General features: G+C 44.7%; 1 protein-coding gene across 2 annotated transcripts in view; it reads left to right on the forward strand.

Annotated features, from left to right (window-relative positions):
* LOC116980847 (kelch-like protein 13) overlaps positions 1-26,326 on the forward strand; it is a 44,093-nt gene extending 17,767 nt beyond the window's left edge. For both annotated transcript variants that reach the window (XM_033033464.1, XM_033033463.1), the window contains exons 2-7: positions 11,228-11,372; positions 17,128-17,260; positions 18,180-18,376; positions 19,968-20,763; positions 23,757-23,870; positions 25,789-26,326. In XM_033033464.1, coding sequence (XP_032889355.1) covers positions 11,283-11,372; positions 17,128-17,260; positions 18,180-18,376; positions 19,968-20,763; positions 23,757-23,870; positions 25,789-26,288 — 1,830 coding nt within the window. In that variant the 5' untranslated portion in view covers positions 11,228-11,282 and the 3' untranslated portion in view covers positions 26,289-26,326. The remainder of the gene's footprint in view (positions 1-11,227; positions 11,373-17,127; positions 17,261-18,179; positions 18,377-19,967; positions 20,764-23,756; positions 23,871-25,788) is intronic.
* Positions 26,327-26,569: the final 243 nt, after the last annotated feature.

The raw sequence follows: 26,569 nt of genomic DNA on the forward strand, positions 1-26,569 counted from the left end.
CTACTGTTTCTAGATCTCACCGTCTCCATCACAGGAAACAGACCATTGACCGACATCTACTACAAACCTACTGACTCCCATAGCTATCTTGACTACACTTCTTCCCACCCTGCTTCCTGTAAAGACTCTATCCCCTACTCCCAATTCCTCCGTCTACAGCACATCTGCACCCAGGATGAGGTTGTCCATACCAGGGCATTGGAGATGGTCTCATTCTTTAGGAAACGGGGGTTCGCCTCTTCCATTATAGATGCGGCTCTCACTGAGGTCTCCTCGATATCCCGCAGCTCCGCTCTTACGTAACGAGGACAGTCCCCCCCCCCCCGACCTCACCTTCCACCCCATCAGCCGTCGCATACAACATATAATCCTCCAACATTTTCGCCACCTCCAACAGGATCCCACCACTAGCAACAGCTTCCCATCTCCACCCCTTTCTGCTTTCCGTAGAGACCGTTCCCTCCGAAACTCCCTGGACAACTCGTCCCTTCCCACCCAAACCATCCCCCCCCCAGGTACTTTCCCCTGCAACCGTAGGAGATGCAACACCTGTCCCTTTACCTCCCCCCTCGACTCCATCCAAGGACCCAAACAGTCTTTCCAGGTGAGGCAGAGGTTCACTTGCACCTCCTCCAACCTCATCTACTGTATCCACTGTTCCAGGTGTCAACTTCTCTACATCGGCGAGACCAAGCGCAGGCTCGGCGATCGTTGCACTGAACACCTCCGCTCAGTCTGTCTTAACCTACCTGATCTCCTGATCTCCCGATCTCCCATTCCCAATTTGACCTTTCTGTCCTGGGCCTCCTCCATTGCCAGAGTGAGGCCCAGGGCAAATTGGAAGAACAGCACCTCCTATTTTACTTGGTAGACAAAAATGCTGGAGTAACTCAGCGGGTGAGGCAGCATCTATGGAGCATATTTCACTTGGGTAGTTTACACCCCAGCGGTATGAACATTGACTTCTCTAACTTCAGATACCCCTTGCTTTCTCTCCCCATTACCCTTCCCAGTTCTCCCATTAGCCTTCCTGTCTCTGAATACATTCTATCTCTGTCCCGCATCCTCCCCTGACATCAGTCTGAAGAAGGGTCTCAACCCGAAACGTCGCCCATTCCTTCTCTCCTGCCTCACCCGCTGAGTTACTCCAGCATTCTGTGTCTAATTCCAAATGCTGCTGTACATAAATGCTCTCAAGATCAAATCCATCTATACACGAACAGCGAACAGTACTCTCATCCTAATGAATACTGTGGGAATACAAATATCTGTAATTATATTCTTGCTAGCAGCAATATAATAACTGAAAAGGGATAATTTATTTTTATTTTCACTTATGCACTGCAATTTATGTAAATGTTTTTTTGACTAGATTAAACAGTAGTCTGTCAGCCAAACCAGTCATTTTCTGTGTAATAGGTTTCATGCTTTTTTCCAATTACAATTATCTGCAAGGGCGGCACAGTGGCGCAGCTGGTAGAGCCGTTGTCTCACTGCGCCAGAGACCTACGTTCGATCCTGAGCTTGTGTGCCGGGTGTTCGTTTCCTCCCACATCCTAACTGGATATTAGTCCACCGGGTGGCGCAGTACGATGGCAGGCTCACCAACAGTCTGTCTCGTCCGTTTCTTTCTTTGTTGTTTTTAGTATGTTGTTAAATGTATGTTTTTAGTGTATCTTTAGCTTTGTATTATGTGGGGGTCGGGGGAAACTTTTTTTTAATCTCTTGCCTCGACACATATGCGATTTTCCCCCCCGTAACATATCTGTGTCCACGCTGCGGCCTAACATCAAGGAGCTGGCGGTCCCTTGCTGGGGATCGACTTTGGGAGCTCCAACCATAGGAGCATTCGGACTTAACATCATGGAGCTTGCGATCCCTTTGTCAGGGATCGATGTTTCCGGCCTCCGGAGCTCCAACCGCGGGAGCCTACGGACTTAACATCGTGGAGCTCACGGTCCCTGGTTTGGTACCGACTTTGGGACCTTCGCTGTGGTGGATGTTTATGTAGTTGTGTGTCTTGTTGCTTTTTCCTGGTGTGACTGTATGGTAAATCAAATTTGATTGTACCTTAAATGGTACACAGTGACAATAAAAGGCCATTGAACCAATAAGTTGCCCCAAGAGAATAGAGAGTGGTTGCAAAAATGGGATAACATAGAACCAGTGTGAACATGGTTGGCGTGGACTCGAGGGGCCAAATGGCCTGTTTCCATGCTATATATTTCAATCAATCAATTAATCAACCAGGTTTAGAAATATTAACCACATTTTCAAAGAATATTTTGGAAAAGTTGAATATGTCTTATAAAGTCCTCTGGTGGGTATGTACCAGAGGGGTAGTTGAGGCAGGTACAATAATAACATTTAAAGCACACTTAGACAGGTGCATGAATAGAAAAGGTTTAGAGGCACATGGGCCAAACATGGGCAAATAGGACCAGATTAGATGGGGCATCTTAGAAACATAGAAAAAAAGGTGCAAGAGTAGGCCATTCGGCCCTTCGACTCAGCACCGCCATTCAATATGATCATGGCTGATCATCTAAAATCAGTACCCCGTTCCTGCTTTTTCCCCCCATATCCCTTGATTCCTTTAGCCCTAAGAGAGAAAGCTAACTCCCTCTTGAAAACATCCAGTGAATTGGCCTCCACTGCCTTCTGTGGCAGAGAATTCCACAGATTCACAACTCTCTTTCCTCATTCCAGTCCTTAATAGCCTACCCCTTATTGTTAAACTGTGACCACTGATTCTGGACTCCCCCAACCTCGGGAACATTTTTCCTGCATCTAGCCTGCCCAATCCTTCAAGAATTTTATATATTTCTATGAAATCTCCTCTCATCATTCTAAATTCCAGTGAATACAAACCCAGTCGACCCATTCCTTCATAATATGTCAGTCCCGCCATCCCGGGAATATGTCCCCTCCTCAATAGCAATAGGCCCTTCCTCAAATTAGTAAACCAAAATTGCACACAATACTCCAGGTGCGGTCTCACCAGGGTCCTATACAACTACAGTAGGACCTTGCTTCTAACCTCAAATCCTCTTGCAATGAAGGCCAACATGCTATTGGCTTTCTGCTGTACTTGCATGCTTACTTTCAGTGACTGATGTACAAGCACACCCAGGTCTCGTTGCCCCTCCCTTTTTCCTAATATGACACCATTCAGATAATAATCTGCCATCCTGTTCTTGCCACCAAAGTGGATAACCTCACATTTATCCATATTATACTGCATCTGCCATGCATCTGCCCACTCACCCAACCTATCCAAGTCACCCTGCAGCCTCATGGCATCCTCCTCGCAGCTCACACTGCCACCCAGCTCTGTGTCATCCGCAAACTTGGAGATGTTACATTTAATTCCTTCGTCTAAATCGTTAATATATCTGGTAAACATCTGGGGTCCCAGCACTAACTAAGCCTTGCAGCATCCCACTAGTCATTGCCTGCCATTCTGAAAAGGACCCGTTAATTCCTAATCTTTGCTTCCTGTTTGCCAATCAGTTCTCTATCCATGCCAATACCTTACCCCCAATACCATGTGCTCTAATTTTGCACACTAATCTCTTGGTAAGGACCTTGTCAAAGGCTTTTTGAAAGTCCAGATACACCACATCCACTGGCTCTCCCTTATCTATTCTACTTGTTACATCATCAAAAAATTCCAGAAGATTAGTCAAGCATGATTTCCCCTTCATAAATCCATGCTGACTTTGACCGATCCTATCATTGCTTTCCAAATGTGCTGCTATAACATATTTAATAATCGACTCCAGCAGCTTCCCCACTACCGATGTAAGGCTAACTGGTCTACAATTCCCCGCTTTCTCTCTCCCTCGTTTCTTAAAAAGTGGGGTTACATTGGCTAGCATCCAATCCACAGGAACTGATCCAGAGTGGAGAGAACATTAGAAAAAATAGCACCTATGCATCCACGATTTCTCGGGCCGCCTCCTTGAGTACTCTGGGGTGCAGACCATCAGGCCCTGGGGATTTATCTGCCTTCAGTCCCAACAGTTTACCTAACACCATTTCCTGACTAATGTGGATTCCCTTCAGTTCCTCCCTCCCACTAGATCCGGTGTCTCCTATTTCTGGGAGATTGTTTGTGTCTTCACTAAGGAAGACAGAACCAAAAGTACTTGTTTAACTGTTCTGCTATTTCCTTGTTTCCTATTATAAATTCACCTGTCTCTGACTGTAAGTGACCTACATTTGTCTTCACTAATCTTTTCCTCTTCACATATCTAAAGAAGCTTTTAGTCAGTTTTTATATTTCCCGCAAGCTTTCTTTCATGCTCTATTTCCCCCCTCTTAATTAACCCCTTTGTCCTCCTCTGTTGAATTCTAAATTTCTCCCAGTCCTCTGCTTCCTCTGGCCAATTTATATGCCTCTTCCTTGAATTTCCCTCGTTAGCCACGGTTGAGCCGTCTTCCCCGTTTCATTTTTTCGCCAGACAGGGATGAACAATTTCTGGAGTTCATCCATGAAATCTTCACCATTGCATCTCCACCGTCAACCCTTTAAGTATAATTTGCCAGTTGTCCTAGCCAATTCCCGTCTCATACCTCCAAAGTCTACTTTCTTTATGTTCAGGACCCTAGTCTTTGAATTAACCGTGACACTCAGATTCAGATTCAGATTCAGATTCAGATTCAACTTTAATTGTCATTGTCAGTGTACAATACAGAGACAATGAAATTCAGTCTCCATCTTAATGCAGAATTCCACCATATTATGGTCACTGTTGCCCAAGGGGCTTTGCACAACAAGATTGCTAACTAATCCTTCCTCATTTCACAATACCCAGTCTAGGATGGCCTGTCCTCTCGTCGGTACTTCTACATATTGGTTTAAAAAATCATTCCGTATACATTCCAGGAAATCCTCCTCTACAGCTCTGCTACCATTTTGCTTGGCCAAATCTATATGTAGATTAAAGTCACCCAAGATAACCGCTGTACCATTAATTGCTACATGCATCCCTAATTTCCTGCTTGCTTGGTGGTCTGTACACAACTCCAACGAGCGTTTTCTGCTCTTGACTATTTCACAGTTCTACCCATACCGATTCTACAGCATCCAAGCTAATGTCTCTCCTTGCTGTAGTATCAATCTCATTTTTAACCAGCAATGCCACCCCATCTCCTCTTCCTTTCTGTCTATCCTTCCTGAATATTGAATACCCCTGCATGTTTAGCTTCCAGCCTTGGTCACGCTGGAGTCATGTATCTGTAATTCCAACTACATCATATTCCTTAACTACTAACTGCACATTCAATTCATCCATCTTATTACGAATGCTCCTTGCATTAAGGCACAAAGCTATCAGGGTTGTTTTTCTTATCTCCCTTCTACCTTTTGCTCCTGTCCTCCTTTTATGGCCCTGTCTCTTGCATTGGTTCCCACCCCCTGCCCTGTTAGTTTAAACGTGACCTTTCCTACACACTCTTTCCCGTTAACTGCAAACATACGCTTCCATGTTGTTGACTCCATCTTGGTCGGCATGGACGAGTCCTGCTGAAGGGCTGTGTCCTTGCTGTATGAATCTCAGTATGACATCCTTCATTCTGAACACCACTCAGGTATTGACTAATTTAATAAAACCATTCACCTATTTTCTTCAATGCTTGAAATGGGTTAATTTATGAAGAATCATATCTTTACAAGAATCGTTGCAAGAATCTATCCGTAAGTATGTTATTAATCTTTTGCAATCCACTTTAGATTGAAGTACTGCTGATCAAGCTTGTGAATGAATGAATGAATGAATGAATGAATGAATGAATGAATGAATGAATGAATGAATGAACGAATGAATGAATGAATGAATGAATGAATGAATACGTTTATTGTCATTGCACAAACTGTGCAACGAAATTCCATTACATCTCCTCCGGTTAAAAAAATACAAACACGACAACCATTAACACATATGTACACTTATTAGTAAAAACTAATTGGTATTTTAAAAGAATTTAAAAGAATTTAAAAGAATTTGGCGGCATTTCTTGGAATTACATTTTGCTTCCCCAGCATTCTCTGTTGGAATTTAGCTCTTTTATCGCACATGGGTAGAAACTATTTTTTAGTCTACCGGTGCGAGCCTTCAGAGACCTGAATTGCCTCCCAGAGGGTAGCAGAGTAAAAAGGTGGTTGGCAGGGTGGGATGTGTCCTGCTTGAAATTTGTGGCCCGGCGCAAGCATTGGGCCCTATATATGTCATCCAAGGAGGGCAGTTGGGCGTTTGTAATGTTCTGCGCAGTTTTTATAATTCCCTGCAACGCCCTCCTCTCAGCCACAGTACAGCTAGCAAACCACACCAGGATGCCATAGGAGAGGATACTCTCCACGGCGCATCGGTAGAAGGACAGCAGCAGCGGCTGTGAGACGTTTGCTCTCCGCAGAGACCTCAGGAAATACAGCCGCTGATGTGACTTCTTCACGAGAGTGACGGTGTTCATTTGCCATTTGAGGTCCTGGTTCTGGTAAGTCACAGATGGCAGTGGGTTGAAAGATCAGAGACTGGCCACAGACTGTATGGAGCTGGGAGGAGTATATTTCTCAGCTGAATCAGCAATCGCAGCGGTGCTATTATAGGACAGGTTGAGGCCAGATGCTTTTCAACTAAAGAGGAAGTGGAAATTTAAAAAAACAATGATCTTACCCGAGGTCACTTTGGCAGAAGCTGATAGTTTGTCAAAAAGTGTTAAATATGCTGAAATCCAAAGAGAGAAATCAAACAACAGGAAATAACAATGTTTAGATGTTTCGAGATACAGCATAGAAACAGGCCCTTATTCCTAGCAAGTTAATGTCAACTATCCGTCGCCCGTTCACACTAGTTCTTATGTTATGCCACTTTCAGCATTGTAGATTTGGATTTGCTACTCGTTGCTGTAAATGGGATCTCATTTCGGACACACTGCACATTGTGTATTTTTGGTTTTAGTTTAATGATATCGCATGGAAACTGGCCCTTCGACCCATCGAGTCCACACTGACCATTGATCAACGATTCACACTAGGTCTATGTTACCCCATTTTCTCATCCACTCCCTACACACTAGCGGCAATTTTACAAAGGTCCATTAACCTACAAACCCGCACATCTTTGGGAAGTGGAAGGAAATCGGTGCACCCTGAGGAAACCCATGCGGTCACAGGGAAAACGTGCAAACTCCCAATGAAAACTCAGCAGCCTACACAATAGTCTTCTGATGTGGCACTGGCACCAGCATTTATAGGTTAAAAACACTCCAAAGAACTCCAATGCTGATATCTGAAATGAAACAGAAAATGCTGGAAGCACTCAGCACCTGCTGTGACCCTCCATCATTTTATGGTTCCATTTAAAATCCATCCATTGTTCCCATGCCAGCATAACTACAGTCTACACCCAGAAACAAAGATTACAGTGAGTGGTGAACATTGCCCAGCCCATCACAGGTACTGATCTCCCCACCATTCAAGGGATCTACAGTTGCCTCAAATGGCAGCCAGCATCATCATCAGAGACCCACATCACCCTGGCCACACTCTCACCCTCCGAAAAGGTGGTGAAGACGTCTGAAAACCATGACCACTAGGTTCAAGAACAGCTCCTTCCCAACAACCATCATGCCCTTGAACACTGCACAACACTAACCCCAGTAAATGTGTCTTTGGTTGCACTACGGACTTCGGTTTATGCACTATTATGGTTAACGTACTCCGGCTATTGATCTATTATATTATTGATTATGATATGTTATCTGTTATTGTGGATAAGCTTTTTCCATTGAGAGTAGGGAAGATTCAAACAAGAGGACATGGCTTCAGAATTAAGGGACAGAAGTTTAGGGGTAACATGAGGGGGAAGATCTTTACTCAGAGAGTGGTAGCTGTGTGGAATGAGCTTCCAGTGGAAGTGGTGGAGGCAGGTTCGATTTTATCATTTAAAAATAAATTGGATAGGTATATGGATGGGAAAGGAATGGAGGGTTATGGTCTGAGCGCAGGTAGATGGGACTAGGGGAGAATAAGTGTCCGGCACGGACTTGTAGGGCCGAGATGGCCTGTTTCCGTGCTGTAATTGTTATATGGTTATATGTTATATGGTTATTGTGTTTATGGGCCTGTTGTGCTGCTGCAAGTAAGAATTCCATTGTTGGAGCATATGACAATTAAACACTCTTGTTCCTTATGAATAATGATTTCCCTGTTGTCATTGACTATAGTGTCCGGCAACAAACGGGTTCTATTTTTACAGATATTTGTAAGGTGATGTTGCCTGCAGTCAGAAATATATAGTAACTACTCTATATCATAAGCATACTTTCACAGTATTGTAATAAATGGCACCAAAACTACATAAAGACTAGCAAGAAAGAACAATTACCAAAAGTGAATGGAGAGTAAATACTGGTTCTGCTGTTTGTACTAATGAACATTTGTACTTATTGAGTAAGTAAGTAAATAAGTAAGTTTATTGGCCAAGTATTCACTTACCAGGAATGTGCCTTGGTGCTCCGCCCACAAGTAACAACATGACGTACAGTGTCAGTTACGAATGACTCAGAAAACACTAAACAGTAATAATAATAAAACATTAATGATAAAACAACTTTGATCAAGCATGCGAACCAACAAAATACCAGATCAAAGGGAGGCTACCGATTTTTGGATGTTGGATAAAAACTGTTTTTATGTCTGGCTGTGGCAGCTTTGACAATCCGGAGTCGCCTTCCAGAGAGAAATGATTCAAATAATTTGTGGTCAGGGTGAGAGGGATCAGAGATGATCTTGCCCGCTCGATTCCTGGCCCTTGCAGTGTACGGTTCATCAATGGAGGGAAGGTTGCAGCCAATAACCATCTCAGCTGATCGGCCGATTCGCTGCAGCCTCCAGGTGTCGTGCTTGGTGGCTGAGCCAAACCAGACCATGATGGAGAAGGTGAGGACAGACTCTACAATGGCCGTATAGAATTGGACCATCATTGCCTGTGGCAGATTGTGCTTCCTCAGCTGCCGCAGGAAGTACATCCTCTGTTGTACCTTTTTGACTGTGGAGTCGATGGTGGCCCCCCATTCAATGTCCTTGGAGATGTGACTGTGGTGTTGTTGATGGTGAGTGGGGTGAGGGGAGGGGGAGCTCTCCTAAAGTCTACAATCAATTCCACTGGCTTAAGAGCATTGAGCTCTAGGTTGTTGCGATGGCACCTGGACGCCAGCTGTGACACTCCAGTCTGTAGGCAGATTCCTCTTCATCCTGGATCAGTCTTATCAGGGTTGTGTTGTCTGCAAACTTGAGATGATTGACAGAGGTGTCTGTGGAGGTGCAGTCGTTGGTGTGGAGAGAGTAGGGGAGAGGAGAGAATACGCAGCCTTGCGGTGCTCCTATGCTGAGCGTTTGCATGTCCAAGATGTGCTTTCCCAACCTCACATGCTGCTTCCTGTCTGTCAGGAAGCTGGTGATCCACCGACAGAGGGGTTCAGACACAGTCAACTCGGAAAGTTTGGAGTGTAGTAGCTCTGGCACAATGGTGTTGAATGCAGAGCTAAAATCAACAAACAGGATCCTCGCATAGGTCCCCTGGCGGTCTAGGTACTGTAGGATGAAGTGCAGGCCAGATTGACTGCGTCATCCACAGATCTATTGGTCCAATATGCAAACTGCAGAGGGTCCAGCAGGGGGTTTGTGATATTTTTCAGCTTGGCCAGCACAAGCCTTTAAAGGGACTTCATGACTACCGTGCGACAGGCCTGTAGTCTTTAAGACAAGTAATCCTTGCCTTTTTGGGTACAGGGACAATAGTGGAGACTTTGAAGCAGGCAGGGACAGTACATGCTTGCAGGTACTGGTTAAAAATATCTGTAAAGACTGGTGCCAGCTGTTTGGCACAGAGCTTGAGGGTAGAGGGGGAAACATTGTCAGGTCCTGGAGATTTCCGGCGTTTTCTGTCCTCTGAAAAGCCTCTCCACCTCTATTTTTATTGTTGATAATGGATAAGTGATGTTATGCTAGACTTTTCAATATAATATTTAATTTAGTTTAGAGATACAACATGGAAACAGGTCCTTTGACCCACTGAGTCCACGCCGACCATTGATCACCCGTTCACACTAGTTCTATGTTTTCCCACTTTCGCATCCACTCCTAAAAGGTTAAGGGCAATTTTTACAAAGGAAAATTAACCTATAAACCCGCATATCTTTGGGATGTCACAATCCCCTCGAGTGCAACACTTCCAACAAAGAATGAGGCCAGTTTCTTGCATTTTGAAGAGACATTTGGTTTGATATATTGTCACCTGTACAGAGATACAGCAAGATGCTTGTTCTGCAGAATATCCAGTCAAATCAAATCATATGCGAGTTCAATAGATCCTCTTCTGGAAGCAGAGGTCAGGATCGAACCCAGGTATCTGGCGCTGTGAGGCAGCAACTGTACTAGCTGCATCAAAAGCTGTAAATTGCAGGAACTCGTTCACATGTAAGGTTGCCATAAATTGATGTTCATAGCGCAGAAATGGTCTGTATAGTAATATGGTTATATATGGCATAGAATGTTCTTTGGACATAATATATTCTTATATATATGATATATACATTTTTATGATAATTATATTAAAGCAACAACATATTATAATATATCATTAGTTCAGTTCAGTTCAGTTTTATGTGTCATATGTAAATCCTGTATTCCTGTGTCCAAGATGGCTGCCGTGAAGGGAGAGTGGACGCTGGCGCGCTTTGGCTGCCGCTGCTCTCTCTTCACATTGTGTTTTTGATTTTCTGTTTTTGGACTGAATTCTGTTTTTAATTTGTGTCTCTGTGGTCTTTATTACTTATTTTATTCTGATTATATGTTTTTATTCCTATTAATCTATGTAAGGTGTCCTTGAGATGTCTGAAAGGCGCCCATTAAATAAAATGTATTATTATTATTATTATTATTATATGTAGGTTAACACAGGGTCAACGATACAATGAAATGTTTTTGACAAGACAACGAATGTACAATTAGATATATAAAATCATATCATTTATTATATATTGTAATGTGTGTGTGTAGGCAGGGTGAGAGTATGAGAATACGTCCGAGTGTGAAAGTGTGTCAAATATATTCTTATGGACATGATGTATTGTTATGGACAATGTTGGCAGACGAATTGCGTGTCACAGAATGATGGTGATCTCTATATCTAACTGCTCGTCTGTCTCTTATCCCACTCAGCTCACTGGCAGAAGAGGGCACCTTCCCTCTGAAAGTGCCACTATCTTGCAGCAGGATGGAAGACTCGAAAACTTCTCCATCCCTGATTTCTCTTGGAGGCCCTCAAACCTTCAACAGTGAGACCCACTGCTCAGCTGTGTTACAGGTAACCATAGATATCTTTATTGTCATGTAAAACGATCGATAAAGGCAGTTCCTTGTGGTCATCACTTCCGAAGAGTCCACCAGGGACTATACAGGAAGTTGACGAGAGCGGGTCTGGACCAGCGTGGGCTGTGCAGCCTGTGGGCCTGGATGGAGGTCTTAAAGGTTGCGTAGGTGGGCATGTCAACAGAGGATTGTGGGAGGGCATTCCAGAGGGAAATTGCTTCAGGGAAAAATGACTGGATGTTGGGAGTAGATGTGTGTTGTTGAACTACAAGTTACTTGGTGTGGCTTGTTGTTTTCTCTTTGACGTATAAGTCAGCGTCGAGGTCGATGTCCTGGTTGATGATCTTCAGAAGGGTAGTCGGTCTGAGCATCCGGCGTCTGGTTTCAAGGGAGTCCCAGTTTAAGTCGGTGACCATTTTGGTTACACTGGATTGTCGACTAAAGTGGCCGCACACAAACCGGGTTGCCCTTGGTTGAACATTTTGAAGAACATCTTTCTTGTTCTTGGTACCGGGGTTCCAAGCAGCGGAGGCATACTACAAGTGCAGTTCGACTATGGTTTGGTACACATTTTTTTTTGACAGTTTTAGAATAATGGTGGAAGTTTCTCTGGACGACGTTGAGCATCTTCGTGGCTTTGTTTGCAGCATAATGTGACTGTTTATCCCACTTCAGGTTGTTTTGTATAAAGACACCGAGATATTTGGCTTCAGTGACTTCCTGTAAGGTTTCGCCAAGCATAGAATACTTTGCCGATCCTAGTTTATGTTTCCTGGACACCCTCATCACTTTGCATTTTGATGCATTAAAACTCATGCCCCATTCTTTGGACCGGTTAACAAGGATTGTGAAATCAGACTGAAGAGAAGTTTCACCCTCTTCAGAATTGGTGACTTTATATATGATGCAGTCATCTGCAAACAGTCTTGTGGTAGATTTAACAACTTCAATAATGTCATTTATGAATAGAATCAAAAGGTGCGTGCCCAATAGAGCCCTGAGGGACACCGCTCAGGACTGGTCTCCATGATGATGCACAACTGTTGACTATAACCCTCAGGAGACAGTCAGTGAGAAAAAATTTAATCCACAGAGATTAATACCGTAAAACTTGAGCTTCAGCTGTAAGCACTGGTGAGGCACAGCATCAAACACTTTACTGAACTCCAGGATAACCATGTCAGTCGTCTGGTGATTATTATGGTTTGAAGTCAAGTCGTGAAGAGTTGCAATTAATTGTGTATCACAAGATCTGGATTTTCTAAAAGCATGTTGAGCATCAGTGAGAGTGTTTTGTGAACTCAGGAACTTCATAATTCAATTCAGTCAAAGTCAAAGTAAACTTTATTGTCAATTCAAATAATGCAACAAGTAGTTACACAGAGGATTGAAATTGCGTTTCCCCATACTCCAAATGTGCAAGTAATATTTATAACACAGACAGACAATATACCAATAAAGATAGACAATGGACATATACAATTATATAAAATATTCACAGTGTGCCAGAGTGTAGTAAAATTTTGAGGTATGTTATTAAGGTGCAATAATAAAAGGTGCAATATAGAAAAGTGCAAATAGCATACTGCAGACATTGAGTTAAAGTTATTTTGACAGCCAGTTGGTCTTTGTTTGTGTAATGTTCATGGAATTTTCTTGAGTGTGTTGAGTAGTCTGATGGCCTGAGGGAAAAAGCTGTTTTTGAATCTGTTGGTTTTGCTCCGCATGCTGCGGTAGCGCTTGCCGGATGGTAGGAGGGTGAACAGTTTGTGTGCTGTGTGGGTGGTGTCTTTGATGATATTGGTTGCTCTCTTGCGACAGCGAGATGGGTATAAGTCCTGGATTGCTGGTTGGGGTGATCTGGTGATCTTCTCCGCTGTCCTCACCACTCTCTGTAGGGCCTTCTGGTCAGCAGCAGAGCAACTGCCATACCAGACTGAGAGACTGCTGGTAAGAATGCTCTCAATGGCACCCCTGTAAAAAGTGGTGAGGGCAGAAGGGGGGAGGTCGGCTCTCCTCATCCGTCGAAGGAAGTGGAGGCGTTGCTGTGCTTTCTTGACTAGGGAGATGGTGTTGGTGGACCATGTCTGATCATCTGTGATGTGCACTCCCAGGAACTTGGTGCTTTTCACAGACTCCACTGCACTGCCATTGATGGTGAGTGGGGTGTGTGCTGTCTGTTTCTTCCTGAAGTCCACAGTTATTTATTTTGTCTTATTGACATTGAGTTGAAGGTTATTGATGTCACACCAGTTGATGAGTTGTTGTACCTCCTCTCTGTAGGCTGAGTCGTCATCGTGGCTGATGAGGCCCACCACTGTTGTGTCATCTGCGAACTTGATGATGTGGTTTGAATTGTGTTTGGCACAACAGTCATGTGTCATCAGCGTGAACAACAGAGGGCTCAGCACACATCCCTGTGGGACCCTGGTGTTCATGATGGTGGTCTCTGATGAGTTTTTGCCAACTCTTACTGTCTGTGGTCTGTCGGTGAGGAAGTCCAGTAACCAGTTGCATAGTGGGGTGCTGATGCCTATTTCGCCGAGTTTATTCACCAGGTGTTGGGGGATGACTGTGTTGAAGGATTCCAGAATTATGTGTTCCATCAGTTTACAACAGATACACGTCAATGAAATGGGACAATAGTTAGCCGGGTCGGACTTAGAGCCTTTCTGTTCAAAGATGAACTGCAGGGCAGGTGCTAACTCAGCTGAAACAAACTTCAGGGCAGCATTTGGTATTTCATCTGGGCCAACAGCCTTGTTTGTTTGAAGCGAGGCAAGCAATTTCTCGACACCATCAACAGTGCTCTCAAAGTCTGGCATATCTGGGTATGGACTGGTTGGTAATGAGGGAAGATTTATGTCTTCACTTTGGAAAACACTTTGAAATTGGTCAGTGAGTTTGTCAGCTTTGGTTTGGTCGTCTACAAATGTCTCATTTCCAATCTTCAGTGTCTGAATGCCAACATTGTCTTTTCTACGAGATTTTATGTAGTTCCAGAATGTCTTTGTGTCATCAGCAGAAGACAGGTCAGTAACATACTCTCTGCTACCTTTACAAAGTTCCTTGTCAACTTTATTACTGATTTTCTTGAATTGGTCCCAGTGTTGTTGATCACCATGATTTACAGCCTTCAAATAATAGCGCTCTTTTTCTCTACAATGTCTTTTGTGTTTCTGTGTAAACCAAGGTGGACATTGCTTGCCTTTTGCTTGGTTACTTGGAACATGTTTCTTAACCAAATGGACGATGGCATTTTTAAAGGTGCTCCAATTTTCATTAACTGTCTTGTCTTCCAGTTTGCTGACCAGAAAATCGCTAGTGAATTCTTGGGCATCTTCCTTGATACTTTGCTCATCCACTTTATTCCAAAGATAACCAGTTCTTTGTTGTTTCACTGGGATCGAAGTCTGGGTTTGTATTTCACCCATAACAGTACTGTGGTCGGCAAAAGAAGTGTGCGGGTAAACATTAACAACTGTTGTGAGGCAGAGATCCAGAGGATTTTCAGTCCCATTTGAATCTCTATGTGTTGGGAAAGTCACAATTTAATCCATACTGCAATCGTCTGTGATAATGACTATCTAGACTTGGAGAGGTCCATGGGCATCAATAGTTTCGGTAGTCCACGTCATGCTGGAAATATTAAAATCCCCACCTACTATGATGTAGGTTGATTTATTTTCTTGCTTGATTTTGTTCAGGCTATGGTCTGACAAGTCTGGGTCATCTCTGGCAGTTGGGGGACAGTAGTAGCTCCCAATAAAGGGCCTGTCTTGCTTGGGCGTCATTTGCGCATCACGCAGATAGCGCACGAGGATTTTGAGAATCACAAAATCCTGGGGCGCCGCACGCTACCACGCGTCACTGCCTATGCCACCATGCGCCATGCACGCGTAATGCACACCACACTGCGTTACGCGCGCATCACGACGCGAGCGTCATGCATCGTGACACGTAAATGATGTTGCATAAATGACACGCAAATAACACCCAAGTGGGGCAGGCCCTTAAAGATATTTTCGGGGCTCATCAGTGGCTAGCATCAAACTTGTTCAATTCCTTCTTGAGTCAAGTCAGGTCTTTCGATCCGCAGGATGGTGTCTTGGATGGCAATGAAAACACCGCCACCTCCCCTTGTGTTCCTGTTCTAGTCACTTGGTAATAGCTGGGGGAAACATTCTGGTCTAACCATGATTCTGAGCCAAGGATTATATCAGGAGAATTACTGTCAATGGAGGCATGGAATTCAGCTACCTTTCTCCTAATACTCTGAAAGTTAATGATTGCAATAGTTAAGCTCCTACATCTTGGATGTTTTGGTGCGATTTTATTATTGTTGCAACCAATGGTTTTAGGTGATGAAGTGCATGCTGGGATGGGGTCAGCCTCCGGATTTTCAGAGCTGACACTCGACAGGCTAGCCAAACTATGGTCAGGAGACAATGACTCAAGAATGTTCGAGATTCAGCAACATGGGCAGTACCAAGGTTCATCCTGTTGTTGTTGGTGATATTCATATGATAATTCAGAGCCCACAAGTCACATCCATTACATTGCATTGCTTTGTCATTGTTCTTCACTGAGAGTGCACATGGACATTTTGGTTTACGACCCCGCTTGACTCGGCCTGGGTTTAGTTCGATATTGCCACTAAGGATATTAACCAGTAAAACAGTGGCGTACAGTCCATTTGGTAGTCTTTGAAGGTTCACAAAATGTTTCACACCCTTTGCAAAACCCAGTCGAGATGCACATGAGTACGATATGAAGTACATCATTTGTAGTCTTGGTCTAACAGCATGATACAGCTCGGTACACGGTTAAGAAAAAGGAACATTCCTACCACAGTTTTGGTATTTTGTCACTATGTGGATACTCCCATTATCTTCATTGGCAAGTCTTATGGCGAGCAGCTGAAGTCCCAATGAAAACAACATGGTGTCATTCGCGGCGAGATTGAGTAGTAGCAGGTAATGAAAGTCGTCGGAGATTTCACAATTCCAGAGTAAAATTAAACATCAAAAATGATAAAATCACAAAAGACTAAAGTTCACGAATTTAGATAAAATAAACTAAGATGTGCGAGTAAGAAAAATCCAAAGTATCAGAGGGTTCTCAAAATACGTCCACTCTCGTCATATTTTGTAGATGTTGTTGATGTGGTGTTTAGTAAGGCACTTGACAAGTTTCCACACTGTAGGCTGGTTCAGAACGTTAAGACACATGGATCCAAGTTAGTAAGAGAATGAACCAGGGTCGTACCTTCCGCCCTCTCAAGTTTGGCTGTGGGAGGCGCCCCCGGGGCATTAAGGTGGTTAGGCGAGGAGTAGGGCAACGGTTTGCTAAACGATCCAGGAGGCGACGGCTGCAGGCCCTGCAGCAACCTGGGTCTCACCTGGATCGGGTGCCACTCCAGAAGACCAAGACCAAGACTGCAAACGGTCTCAGTGGACTATTTAGAAGCACTTTGTACTAATCGGGGTTTGGCAATACATATGGCAATACTTTACTGAACTGTGTGCAAAAAAGGAATTTCACTGTTCATGTGATAATAAAGAGCCATTGCAGTTGATATGGTTAATAAGATCTGAAATTGGATTGGTTATAAGAGGCAACGGATAGTGATGGAAGGATGCTATTTTGATTAGACTTCTTTTGTTAAAATTGTTGGACTTTCGTGCTGGTGGTGACGTTCTCCATCCTGTAAATTCTAAATTTTGTGTTGCGAATTTTTGTTTTACCAGGGATTTAACAGCCTGTGGAACTACGGTCTACTCTGTGATGTTACTTTAATGCCAGGAGATAGTGATGAAAGGTTCCTTGTGCACAGGGCCATGATGGCATCAGCGAGCGACTACTTTAAGGCAATGTTCACAGGTACACAGAACATAGAACTGTACAGCACAGGAACAGGCCCTTCGGCCCATAATGTTTGTGTTGAACATGATGTTAAAGTAATCATGGTAGGACGTACATGGTAAATGGTAGGGAATTGAAGAATGTAGGTGAACAGAGGGATCTGGGAATAACTGTGCACAGTTCCCTGAAAGTGGAATCTCATGTAGATAGGGTGGTAAAGAAAGCTTTTGGTGTGCTGGCCTTTATAAATCAGAGCATTGAGTATAGAAGTTGGGATGTAATGTTAAAATTGTACAAGGCATTGGTGAGGCCAATTCTGGAGTATGGTGTACAATTTTGGTCGCCTAATTATAGGAAGGATGTCAACAAAATAGAGAGAGTACAGAGGAGATTTACTAGAATGTTGCCTGGGTTTCAGCAACTAAGTTACAGAGAAAGGTTGAACAAGTTAGGGCTTTATTCTTTGGAGCGCAGAGGGTTAAGGGGGGACTTGATAGAGGTTTTTAAAATGATGAGAGGGATAGACAGAGTTGACGTGGAAAAGCTTTTCCCACTGAGAGTAGGGAAGCTTCAAACAAGGGGACATGACTTGAGAATTAAGGGACTGAAGTTTAGGGGTAACATGAGGGGGAACTTCTTTACTCAGAGAGTGGTAGCTGTGTGGAATGAGCTTCCAGTGAAGGTGGTGGAGGCAGGTTCGTTTTTATCATTTAAAAATAAATTGGATAGTTATATCGATGGGAAAGGAATGGAGGGTTATGATCTGAGCGCAGGTATATGGGACTAGGGGAGATTATGTGTTCGGCACGGACTAGAAGGGTCGAGATGGCCTGTTTCCGTGCTGTAATTGTTATATGGTTATATGGTTATGTTAACTTTCAAAAACAACATATTTTAAAGCCACTGTCCATCTAAACTTGAATTCACTTGGTGGCAGGTGGCATGAAGGAACAAGAGTTGACTTCTATCAAACTGCATGGAGTAAGCAAAATAGGACTGAAAAATATAATTGAGTTCATCTATACGTCAAAGCTGGCGCTCAGTGTGGACAACCTCCAGGACATACTAGAAGCTGCGAGCTTCCTGCAGATTATGCCAATACTGGACTTCTGTAAAGAGCTTCTAATTTCTCAGGTTGGTCTTATATCACTGGCACATCATCCAATGTTAATATGATAGGAGTATAAGGGGCAAGTAAAGGGCCTGTCCCCCTGAGACGACTTTTTAGGCGAGTGCCGGAGACTCTGCGCTCGCCTCATAATCGCCACATCGTCGCCACATGTTCGCTGGTGGTCTCTGGTGAGTCTCCTTCATGGTTGCGAGGAGTTCACGCATTCTGGGAAGTAGTCGCGGCCTCAGTATGGTCGCTGCAAATTTTTCAACATGTTGAAAAATTTTCTGCGACCAAAAATTGATCGCCATGGAGAAAATCGATAATCCTGTAGTAGGTGAAGTTGTAGTGGGGTCACCATGTAGTTATGGGTATTTGAGGTAATCGTAAGTAGTTTTAGTTGCTGACCGGGCATTTTCATTGGCTCATTGGGGGAAAAAAAACATAAACACGAGGTTTCAGAACCAAGAATAACTGACCGGTAATGTTAAATGCCCGCCGAACTTCACAGCTGTGTATCTCTGGCTTATTCAAAGTTGTCTGGCTTCTTAAGTGTCTCCACTCCTTATCCCCCCCTATTCCCACCCTTCTCCCCTCTTTTAAAGGACTTACCGTACACTGTGTTAGCCGCCTTAACCTTCCTGTTCTTCGCGGTGTGTGTCTATATCACCTTGGCTTTGCACCGTGTGAATTTCAGACAGCGCTCCCCCGCTTTCCCTGGCCCCTGCCTTTGCGATGTGTTTGTATGTGTGTTCCACTCTGACGCTCGCCATTCCAGTTCCTGGTTTTTCAGGCGAGTGCCGCAAACTTGATAGTCGCCGGCAGTCCGCTGAAAACTCGCCTAAGTGGGACAGGCCCTTAAGAATTTCATTGTTCTGTATGACATATGACAATAAAACATTCTTGATAGATGTCAAGACCACTTCACAGAACACCCTCTGTCCAGTCCACAAGGGTGACCAACTTCCAGCCCCCCCCCCCCCCCCCCCCCCACCTCACTTTAATTCTCTGTGCCATTCCCATTCTTACCTCAACCCAAAGTGCTGCCGGATCTCAGCGGGTTTGACAGCATCTGTGGAGGAAATTGACATTTTAAGTCAGGACTTTTCTTGCCACTCAGAGGTGTTCCTGTCCCAAAACATAATCTGCCCATTCGCTCCACAGATGCTGTGTGATCCACTGAGTTCCTCCGTTCCTCTAGCACATTGTGTTGATTGAAGTAAGATACTGCATAGTTCATGACATTGATGACAGTTTGTATATTACATAATCTTCCTTCTAACTTTACCAGGTCTTGGTTCAAAACGACTATTTAATCTTCCTTCTACACTAAACAGGTTGCGATTGCACTGTATTATATAATATTCATTGTTTAGTTTAGTTTAATATCATATGTACCAAGGTACGGTGAAAATCTTCCTTCTACGTTTACTAGGTCTTGGTTGAAAACTAATATATAATCTTCCTTCAATATTTACTCGGTCTTGGTTAAAAACTTTAATCTTCTTTCTACCTTTACCAGGTAGAAGATATACCAGATCTAATCTTAATTTTACACTTACCAGGCCTCGGTTAAAAAGTGTGTGATTATAGTCTTCCTTGTGCCTTTGCCAGGTGTCGGTGGAGAACTGTGTGGAGTTTGGCCGCCTCGCCAACGTCTTCCACCTGACCGACCTGCACGACGACATCCTGGAGTTCATCGTGAGCAACTTCTCCGCGCTGATGGCGAGCGGCGAGTACGTGAAGTTGAGCTACGAGCAGCTCGCCTTCGTGCTGGGCAGCGACAGCGTGCGGGGCTGCTCGGAGCTGGAGTTGTTCGAGGCGACGCGGCGCTGGCTGGAGCGGGAGGAAGGCCGCATGAGGCGGGCGGCGGAGTTGATGGCGCGGGTTCGCTTCCCGCTGATGGCGCCGCGGGAACTGCTGGAGCGCGTGCAGACGGTGGGCTTCATGCGGACGGACACGGCCTGCGTCAACCTGCTGCTGGAGGCCAGCAACTACCAGATGTTGCCTCACATGCAGCCCGTCCTGCAGACGGAGAGGACGAGGATCCGCTCAGACACCAGCCGCCTGGTAACTCTGGGCGGCGTCCTCCGCCAGCAGCTCCTGGTCAGCAAGGAGCTGCGCCTCTTCGACGAAGCCACGCAAAGATGGCGCCGCCTGGCCTCCATGGACTCCCCGCGCTACCAGCACGGCGTGGCCGTCATCGGAAACTTCCTCTTTGTCGTCGGCGGGCAGAGCAACTATGACACCAAGGGCAAGACGGCCGTGGACACCACCTACAGATACGACCCACGCTACAACAAGTGGGGGCAGATGGCGGCCCTCAACGAGAAGAGGACCTTCTTCCACCTCAGCGCCCTCGAAGGCAAGCTGTATGCGGTGGGAGGCCGCAATGCGGCTGGAGAATTAGGTACGTTCTGATCAAGGATTCATGGAGTTAGTCATACAGCACGCAAACAGGCACATCGGCCCCCCAACTCATCCATGCTGACCAAGATGCCCCATCCAAGCTAGTCCCCACAAGATGCCCCATCCAAGCTAGTCCCCACAAGATGCCCCATCTATCTACACTAGTCCCCACAAGATGCCCCATCTATCTACACTAGTCCCCACAAGATGCCCCATCTATCTACACTAGTCCCACAAGATGCCCCATCTATCTACACTAGTCCCCACAAGATGCCCCATCTATCTACACTAGTCCCCACAAGATGCCCCATCTACACTAGTCCCACAAGATGCCCCATCTACACTAGTCCCCACAAGATGCCCCATCTATCTACACTAGTCCCCACAAGATGCCCCATCTATCTACACTAGTCCCCACAAGATGCCCCATCTACACTAGTCCCACAAGATGCCCCATCTACACTAGTCCCCACAAGATGCCCCATCTATCTACACTAGTCCCCACAAGATGCCCCATCTATCTACACTAGTCCCCACAAGATGCCCCATCTACACTAGTCCCACAAGATGCCCCATCTACACTAGTCCCCACAAGATGCCCCATCTATCTACACTAGTCCCCACAAGATGCCCCATCTACCCTAGTCCCCACAAGATGCCCCATCTATCTACACTAGTCCCACAAGATGCCCCATCTACCCTAGTCCCACAAGATGCCCCATCTACACTAGTCCCCACAAGATGCCCCATCTACACTAGTCCCCACAAGATGCCCCATCTATCTACACTAGTCCCCACAAGATGCCCCATCTATCTACACTAGTCCCACAAGATGCCCCATCTACACTAGTCCCACAAGATGCCCCATCTACAGTAGTCCCCACAAGATGCCCCATCTATCTACACTAGTCCCCACAAGATGCCCCATCTACCCTAGTCCCCACAAGATGCCCCATCTATCTACACTAGTCCCACAAGATGCCCCATCTATCTACACTAGTCCCACAAGATGCCCCATCTATCTACACTAGTCCCCACAAGATGCCCCATCTACACTAGTCCCCACAAGATGCCCCATCTATCTACACTAGTCCCACAAGATGCCCCCATCTATCTACACTAGTCCCCACAAGATGCCCCATCTATCTACACTAGTCCCACAAGATGCCCCATCTACACTAGTCCCACAAGATGCCCCATCTACACTAGTCCCCACAAGATGCCCCATCTATCTACACTAGTCCCCGCAAGATGCCCCATCTATCTACACTAGTCCCCGCAAGATGCCCCATCTATCTACACTAGTCCCACAAGATGCCCCATCTACACTAGTCCCCACAAGATGCCCCATCTATCTACACTAGTCCCACAAGATGCCCCATCTATCTACACTAGTCCCACCAAGATGCCCCATCTACACTAGTCCCACAAGATGCCCCATCTATCTACACTAGTCCCACAAGATGCCCCCATCTACACTAGTCCCACAAGATGCCCCATCTATCTACACTAGTCCCACAAGATGCCCCATCTACACTAGTCCCCACAAGATGCCCCATCTAGCTACACTAGTCCCACAAGATGCCTCATCTACACTAGTCCCCACAAGATGCCCCATCTATCTACACTAGTCCCCACAAGATGCCCCATCTACACTAGTCCCACAAGATGCCCCATCTACACTAGTCCCCACAAGATGCCCCATCTATCTACACTAGTCCCACAAGATGCCCCATCTACACTAGTCCCCACAAGATGCCCCATCTATCTACACTAGTCCCCACAAGATGCCCCATCTACCCTAGTCCCACAAGATGCCCCATCTACCCTAGTCCCACAAGATGCCCCATCTATCTACACTAGTCCCACAAGATGCCCCATCTATCTACACTAGTCCCACAAGATGCCCCATCGATCTACACTAGTCCCACAAGATGCCCCATCTACACTAGTCCCACAAGATGCCCCATCTATCTACACTAGTCCCACAAGATGCCCCATCCATCTACACTAGTCCCACAAGATGCCCCATCTACACTAGTCCCACAAGATGCCCCATCTACACTAGTCCCCACAAGATGCCCCATCTACACTAGTCTCACCAAGATGCCCCAACTACACTAGTCCCACTAAGATGCCCCATCTACACTAGTCCCACCTGCCCTTATCCCTCTAAACCTTGTCGGAGTTTCTCCCGCTGAGTTTGTCCAGCATTGTGTGTCTTCCCTCCAAACCTTTCCTATCCATACTTGTTCAGATATCTTTTGATAGTTATAGTACCTGCTTCATCTACCTCCTCTGACAGCTTGTTCCATATCTGTGAAAAAGTTGCCCCTCAGGTCCCAACTGAATCTTTCCTCTCTCATCTTAAACCTATGTCCCCTGGTTCTTGGTTCCCCTGCTCTGTGTAAAATATGTAGGTGTGCAATGGAAGAATTAGCGCAGAGTTAATTATGAAATCAAACGTTAGTGCTCACCACTAGCTATCGTTCTAAATGAAACGATTCTTAGGGACTGTAACTGTCAATGCTTTCTGCTTGATTAGTTTTAGTTTAAAAATACAACGTGGAAACTGGCCCTTTGGCCCACTGAGTCTGCGCTGACCAGCGATCACCTGTGCATGCATTAGTTCTATCCTACACACTAGTGACTATTTACAAAGGCCAATTAACCTACAAACCTACACATCTTTGTAGTGTAGGAGGAAACTGGAGTACCCGGTGAAAACACATGTGGTCACAGGGAGAAATACCGAACAGACAGCACCCGTAGTCAGAATTGAACCGGGGTCTCGGCCGATGTAAGGCTGCAACTCGACTGCTGTGCCACTGTGCTGCCCTGATTACAATTTAATAAATGATTGCAATTTAATACTACTGCTTTTACAGTGAAATTAAGACATTATATTCAGTAATTTCAGTGAAATTAATATATTATATTTAGTAATCTTGCTGTAGGTTAAATTTTAAAACAAGTGTTTTTTGTTATAATCAGCCACAGTTGAATGCTACAACACAGCTGTGAATGAATGGACGTACGTCACAAAGTTAACTGAGCCACATTATGGACATGCTGGAACAGTTCACGGGGGATACATGTACATATCAGGTAGAGAAACCTAAAGACTTCTATCTTCTTTGGTAGTTCTGTAATATAATTAGAGCAAAGGTTTTTGTGTGATAAGGGTATAGAACATAGAACAGTTCAGCTGAGGCCGTATGGTCCACAATGTTTGTGCCGAACATGATGCCTACACAAACTGATCTCATCTGCCTACACATGATCTGTACCCCTCCATTTCCTTCACTTCCATGTGCCTATCTAAACGTTTCTTAAAGGCACCTTCGTATCTGCCTCCACCACTACCTCTGGCAATGCTTTCCAGGTACCCACTACCATCTGTGTAAAGAAACTTGCCCCACACATCTCCATTATACATTCTCTCTCTCACCTTAAAGCTATGTCCTCTCGTGTAGGACATTTCCATCCTGGGATACAAGTTCTGACTCCAATGTTCCAGTTATATTGTATTCTAATCTCAACACAAAGTTCTAAGGCTCTCTCCTATTAAGATGCTCCTTATATCCCACTCATTTTAGCCAACTGCTGTAATATCTTTTTGTTAGCTCTTCTGTCAAATTTGGTTCATCAATGCTCCTCCCTATAAAATGCATGGAAGAATTTTACCAAGTTGGTGGAGATGTAGAAATGATTGTTTGGTTGAAACTAGAGATTTAGCATGGATATAGACCCTCAAGCCCACCAAGTTCACATCGATCATCGATCACCCGTTCACAGTAATTCTATGTTATTTCACTTTCTCATCTGCTCCCTACACATTAGAGGCCGTTTACGGAGGCCAATTAACCTACAAAGCCACACGGTGTGGGAGGAAACTGGAGCATGCGGAAGAAACCCACACGATCACAGGGGGAAAGTGCAAATTCCACACAGACAGAATGCGAGGTCAGGGTCGAACCCGTGTCTCCGGCGCTGTGAGGCAGCAGCTCTTCCAGCTGTGTCACTGTTGCTGCAAAGCGTTTAAGGGTATATCATTGTTTCCAAATATGTAGAAGCACCCAAGTTATCTCTATAACTGTGTTGTGTGTAAACCAGGTTGGCATCAAGCTACTAAATTATTATGCTAATGTATATTATTATTTCACTGTTATTTTCATGAACATTGTATATTTATACGGAATAAGTTGCACCCTTATTGCTTTCCAATGTATGCACTTCTATTTGTGAAGTATTATAAATAACTGGTATGTTCATGATGAACATTTGAAATTGCAATAAAATAATTCCCAATCCCTTTTCCTATTGTTTTCTGTGGGTGAGACTGTTTTCTGAGGAATTGAACAAATAAGCAAATTATTTAAGACTGCCATCTGAAATAATCAGATTTTGAAGATAGACGTTCTAGTCGGCCTGTTATAGGAAGGATGTGGAGAGGGTGCAGAAGAGTTTTACCAGAATGCTGACTGGATTACAGGGTATTAACTTTCGGGAGAGTATATAAGATTATGAGTAGCATGGATAGGGTAGACAGTCAGAAACCTTTTTCTCCAGGGCGGAAATATCAATGGCTAGAGGGCATTGCTTTAAGGTGAGATGGGCAATGTTCAAAGGAGATGTGGGGGGCGTTTTTTCAAACAGAGTAGTGGTACCTAGAATGTGCTGCCAGGGTTAGTGGTGGAGGCAGATACAATAGTGCCATTCAAGAGGCTTTTAGATAGGCGTATGGAAGAGAAAATAGGGATATGGTTTATGTGCAGGCAGATGTGATTAGATTATTTTGGCCTCATTGACACTGAGCTGAAAGGCCTGTTCTTGCACTTACTATGTTTTATCTTGGAATCATGTTTGACGCAGACATTTTGGGCCGGAGGGCCCGATCCAGTGCTGTACTGTTCTATGTTCCATATTCTAAAATGAATTGGTGACCAAATAAGCTACCCAATGCCATTGAGCTAATCATTTGTCCCTTTATTATAACACTAATGATCTCTACTTGCAATTGCAGGCGGAATTACGCACGACACATTTCAGAGAGAGCTACAACGCTACAACCCAGAGAGTAACAGCTGGTCACGGCGATGTGACATGTCCACTGTGCGCGGCCTCCATTGTATGTGCACGGTCGAAGATCGCCTTTACGTTATCGGAGGGAACCACTTCCGTGGGACCAGCGACTACGACGACGTGCTGGCTTGCGAGTACTACTGCCCCGTTGCAGATCAGTGGACGGAGATCGCCCCTATGCTTCGCGGACAGAGTGACGTTGGCGTGGCCGTCTTCAACAAGAACATATACGTTATTGGCGGCTACTCATGGAACAATCGCTGCATGGTAGAAATTGTCCAGAAATACAACCCGGAGAAAAACGATTGGCAGAAAGTCTTTGACGTCCCAGAATCACTTGGTGGAATACGGGCATGCACCTTGACTGTTCACATGCCAGAGGATGAGGCCGAAAGTCCATCTCTGGAATCTTCGTTTCTTGCAGTAAGTTCAATCAGTTGAGTGACTAGCTTTAATATTAAATGCTGACTGCGAGGGATTTTTCCTTATAATGCTAACTGTTTTTTTTTTGTTTATTTTATTAGAAGTTAATACAGTACAAAACAATACAGTGGAACCTAATTTTAGGTGCCAACTATGTCATACCGTAATCCATTCTATGTACAACCTCTAGTTTTATGTTATGAGAAGGAAGTAAGCAAGACAAGAAAAAGAAAACAATAGAAAGGGGAAAAAGTGGAAAAATAGATGGTAGAGAGTAGAAAAACGTGAAGTGTGTATAT

The sequence above is a fragment of the Amblyraja radiata genome, chromosome 14, assembly GCF_010909765.2.
Source record: "Amblyraja radiata isolate CabotCenter1 chromosome 14, sAmbRad1.1.pri, whole genome shotgun sequence".
In the NCBI taxonomy this organism is placed as follows: Eukaryota; Metazoa; Chordata; class Chondrichthyes; order Rajiformes; family Rajidae; genus Amblyraja; species Amblyraja radiata.